General features: G+C 30.6%; 1 protein-coding gene across 1 annotated transcript; it reads left to right on the forward strand.

Moving 5' to 3' along the window:
- Nucleotides 1-1,106: 1,106 nt before the first annotated feature.
- Nucleotides 1,107-1,749, forward strand: LOC135961277 (uncharacterized). The gene is made up of 2 exons (XM_065512773.1): nt 1,107-1,498; nt 1,578-1,749. Exons 1-2 carry the CDS (start codon nt 1,107-1,109, stop codon nt 1,747-1,749), a joined length of 564 nt encoding a protein of 187 aa, XP_065368845.1.

The following is a 1,749-nucleotide window of genomic DNA, read 5'->3' on the forward strand; positions in this document are numbered from 1 at the left end:
TGCACATCCAAGCATACGTTTTGTTGTTTTTTTGTCAAAGCATGCAATACATTGTGTTTTTTGATGACATTTTCAGAGGTTGTCTCGGATTTTTGCTCATATCTCCGTTATTTATGGACGGATTTTGCTGATTTTAAATAGCAAAATTCTCGAAAGTATGTCTGACAGAATTGTTGAAGATTTGGATCCCGGAGATATCTGGGGCCTTCAGAAAATTGATTTCAACAGACAGACAGACAGACAGACAGACAGACAGACAGACAGACAGACAGACGGACATGGCTTAATCGACTCCGCTATCTATAAGGATCCAGAATATATATACTTTATAGGGTCGGAAATGAAAAATGTAGAAATTACAAACGGAATGACAAACTTATATATACCCTTCTCACGAAGCTGAAGGGTATAAAAACTGCAAAATTCTGAAAATTGTCTGTTTGTTAGTGAATTTGATTCCATAAATTTAAATAGTGTAAAAGTTGAGATAAGGAGTGAGATCGAAAAAACCTTAACATACGCCTTTCCTTAAAACTCTTAATCCAAGTATTATTTGATTCTTTTATCAGGTAATTTTTGAAAAGTATGTCAGTTATTATGTTTAATGTCAATTATGTTCATTTGTTGTAAATCTGATTAAAATAAGTGACAAAAAATAGTGCGTACTAAAATTATTAAGGCTGAATGATATATCTCATAAACTGTCAGATATAAAATATGGTTATGGCAATTTTCTCTTCTTGTAGATTATACATTCATTTTTACAAATTCAATTTTATTTCCCCCACTGTGTATCCCTACAATAATCGTTAATATTTTTGTCACTACACGGATGATATTATAATTGAAATATTTGGGAAATAAATACAGGAAATTAAAAGTGTTGATTAATTTTATTTGTACTTATATATAGTATATATTGGTTGATTTATAATCCAGATTAAGTATTTTTAAATTATCTTATCAAGAGAACCCAATTAAATAATTTCTAGTTAAACTTTAAATGATATTCATTTTGTTGTGTTTTTTGATTGCAGAAATTAATAAATTTAAAATGTTGAAATGCTACAATATCATTTTTAGTAATTTTATTGATGGGAGCAGTCATGTTGAAATATAGTCTTATTAATTGCATACTTTTTGCCCTGATCTTTAAGGCATGCTGTAGCGAACTAAAACCAATAACCGATAATAAAATCGCCAACATACTTCTCAAATCCCGCTCTTTAATTGCGGATAGTCCGAATCATAGTATGGAATGTTTTTCAATTTATATTCCAAAACTGAATGAATTGACCATGAACTATGAGGCCGAATATGAAAATTGTTTAAAACGTACGACGGAAGATCGTAATATCGTTGATCTGGAGGTTCAAAGAGATCGCCGTGACTTGGAAGAAAGTTCTGCACAAGTTTGTGGTAAATTTCAAAGTTGTTCTACGAATTACAAATCGGCTTTAGAGTTTTTCGAATGCTATGGCAATGCGGTATGTAAAGTGTATAAATATTGTAGTATATGTAGATGTTTGGAAATTATCATAATACTTAATATTTTTAGGCTGGTGAATCGACTAAAGCCACAATATTCAAAATGTGGCCAAAGAAAAAACGGAATATATAAAAATTAGATACGAAACCATTGAATATAATCATAATCGCTGCACAGATAAGTGCTCTCGTACTTATGTCGAAGAATCTTCAAAAATCTATGATGACTTGGATAAGTGTTTAGCCTTTCAAAATTTTTGA

This window comes from Calliphora vicina, chromosome 5, assembly GCF_958450345.1.
Source record: "Calliphora vicina chromosome 5, idCalVici1.1, whole genome shotgun sequence".
In the NCBI taxonomy this organism is placed as follows: Eukaryota; Metazoa; Arthropoda; class Insecta; order Diptera; family Calliphoridae; genus Calliphora; species Calliphora vicina.

Bases quoted from the DNA above. Each gene is read 5' to 3' on its own strand.
- LOC135961277 (XM_065512773.1), top strand. From the start codon at position 1,107: ATGTTGAAATATAGTCTTATTAATTGCATACTTTTTGCCCTGATCTTT. The intron at 1,499-1,577 runs GTATAAATATTG...AATCGACTAAAG, and splicing joins GGCAATGCGGTATGTAAAGT to CCACAATATTCAAAATGTGG.